Source organism: Clupea harengus, chromosome 25 (assembly GCF_900700415.2).
Source record: "Clupea harengus chromosome 25, Ch_v2.0.2, whole genome shotgun sequence".
Classification (NCBI taxonomy): Eukaryota; Metazoa; Chordata; class Actinopteri; order Clupeiformes; family Clupeidae; genus Clupea; species Clupea harengus.
This window is the reverse complement of record NC_045176.1, coordinates 948769-951268: the sequence shown is the minus strand read 5'-3', so window position 1 is coordinate 951268 and position 2500 is coordinate 948769. Positions and strand designations below refer to the sequence as shown.

At 40.7% G+C, this 2500-nt stretch overlaps 1 protein-coding gene across 1 annotated transcript in view; it reads left to right on the top strand.

Annotated features, from left to right (window-relative positions):
* atp1a2a (ATPase Na+/K+ transporting subunit alpha 2a) overlaps window positions 1-2500 on the top strand; it is an 18745-nt gene that overhangs the window by 6323 nt on the left and 9922 nt on the right. The window contains exons 5-6 of the mRNA XM_042703676.1: window positions 1224-1337; window positions 1820-1954. Of these exons, the coding sequence (XP_042559610.1) occupies window positions 1224-1337; window positions 1820-1954 (249 nt within the window). The remainder of the gene's footprint in view (window positions 1-1223; window positions 1338-1819; window positions 1955-2500) is intronic.

Below are 2500 nucleotides of genomic sequence, written 5' to 3'. Positions count from 1 at the left end.
GAAAGTACATTTGAGCAAAAGCTCCATTGCCCCCTAGATTTAGAAATGAGGCACACACACACACACACACACTTAGGGCCGTTCATGGAGCAGAAAGGGTCAGAAGGTTCACAGCCTTAAAACTTAAAAAAAAAAAATATTATCTTAAATTTAAAAGAAATCAAATCTTAAAATCAGTCCTACACTAACATAGTGTAATAACATATATGATCAAACTTCTCTGTCCTTGTTAAAAGTCTAGGTCCCACAATTTGGATGACTTGTAGTTTATGAAGTGATGCCTGGATAATGTAGTTTATTAAGTGATGCCTGGTTAATGTAGTTTATGAGGTGATGCCTAGATAATGTAGTTTATGAAGTGATGCCTGTTTAATGTAGTTTATTAAGTGATGCCTGGTTAATGTAGTTTATTAAGTGATGCCTGGTTAATGTAGTTTATTAAGTGATGCCTGGTTAATGTAGTTTATTAAGTGATGCCTGTTTAATGTAGTTTATGAAGTGATGCCTGGATAATGTAGTTTATGAAGTGATGCCTGGTTAATGTAGTTTATGAAGTGATGCCTGGATAATGTAGTTTATTAAGTGATGCCTGGTTAATGTAGTTTATGAAGTGATGCCTGGATAATGTAGTTTATTAAGTGATGCCTGGTTAATGTAGTTTATGAAGTGATGCCTGGATAATGTAGTTTATGAAGTGATGCCTGGATAATGTAGTTTATTAAGTGATGCCTGGTTAATGTAGTTTATGAAGTGATGCCTGGATAATGTAGTTTATTAAGTGATGCCTGGTTAATACCTGGAAATAGTGCATTACAATAGATCCACACGATAGATATTTTTCTCAGCTGGTAAAATGGGAGCTCTTATCCCCAGAATTGACCTGTCAGTCAAATTTTAGGGGTGTGTGTGTGTGTGTGTGTGTGTGTGTGTGTGTGTGTGTGTGTGTGTGTGTCTGTGTGTTTGTGTGTGTGTGAGTGTGAGTGTGAGTTTGAGTGTGAGTGTGAGTGTGTGTTTGTGTGTGTGTGTGTATGTGTGTGTGTGTGTGAAATGTCAGCGATCTCATGTTATCCCATTGTAATGGTAGTCTCTTTCTCCCACTCTCTCTCTCTCTTTCTCTCATTCTCTCTTTCTCCTACTCTCTCTCTCCCTCCCTATCCCTCTCTCTCCTATGTGTGTGTATATGTATGTGTGTGTGTGTGTGTGTGTGTGTGTGTGCCTGTCAGCTGTACCTGGGAGTGGTGTTGTCAGCTGTGGTCATCATTACCGGCTGTTTCTCTTACTACCAAGAGGCCAAGAGCTCTCGTATCATGGACTCCTTTAAGAACATGGTCCCACAGGTGAGCACACACACACACACACACACACACACACACACACACACACACACACACATACACACACACACACACACACACACACACAAACAAACCCACACACACCTAACACACACACACAAACACACACACACAACACAACATTTACTTTTTAAACCCACATACTAAATGATAAGAGTGATAGAGTGGTAATTAAACTAAATGGCTAATTGAGAATAACAAATGCATTCATGACATATTGTGTTGACTTATTGATTATCATTACCTTGTCATTACTTCCTTAATAAACTGACATTATGATTAATGAACCTAACCACAAATCTAATAAATATGTTATTGTTATTGATGTGTTAATACATTACCAATGAATAGTGTGTGTGTGTGTGTGTGTGTGTGTGCGTGTGTGTGTGTGTGTGTGTGTGTGTGTGTGTGTGTCTGTGTCCGTGTGTGTGTGTGTGTGTGTGTCTGTGTGTGTGTGTGTCCAGCAAGCACTGGTGATCCGCGAGGGGGAGAAGATGCATATCAACGCGGAGCAGGTGGTTCTGGGAGATCTTGTGGAGATTAAAGGAGGGGATCGCATCCCGGCCGACCTGAGAATCATCTTAGCCAGCGGCTGCAAGGTGGGTTAGGGTGAGGGGTCACATGATGCATATATGTAGGTGGGGTTAAAGGTCACATGATGCATATATGTAGGTGGGGTCGAGGTCACATGATGCATATATGTGGGTGGGGTTAAAGGTCACATGATGCATATATGTAGGTGGGGTTAAAGGTCACAAGATGCATATATGTAGGTGAGTGTGAGGTCACATGATGCATAGATGTAGGTGGGGTTAAAGGTCACATGATGCATATATGTAGGTGGGGTTAAAGATCACATGATGCATATATGTAGGTGGGGTTAAAGATCACATGATGCATATATGTAGGTGGGGTCGAGGTCACATGATGCATATATGTGGGTGGGGTTGAAGGTCACATGATGCATATATGTAGGTGGGGTTAAAGGTCACATGATGCATATATGTAGGTGAGTGTGAGGTCACATGATGCATATATGTAGGTGGGGTTAAAGGTCACATGATGCATATATGTAGGTGGGGTTAAAGATCACATGATGCATATATGTAGGTGGGGTTAAAGGTCACAGGATGCATATATGTAGG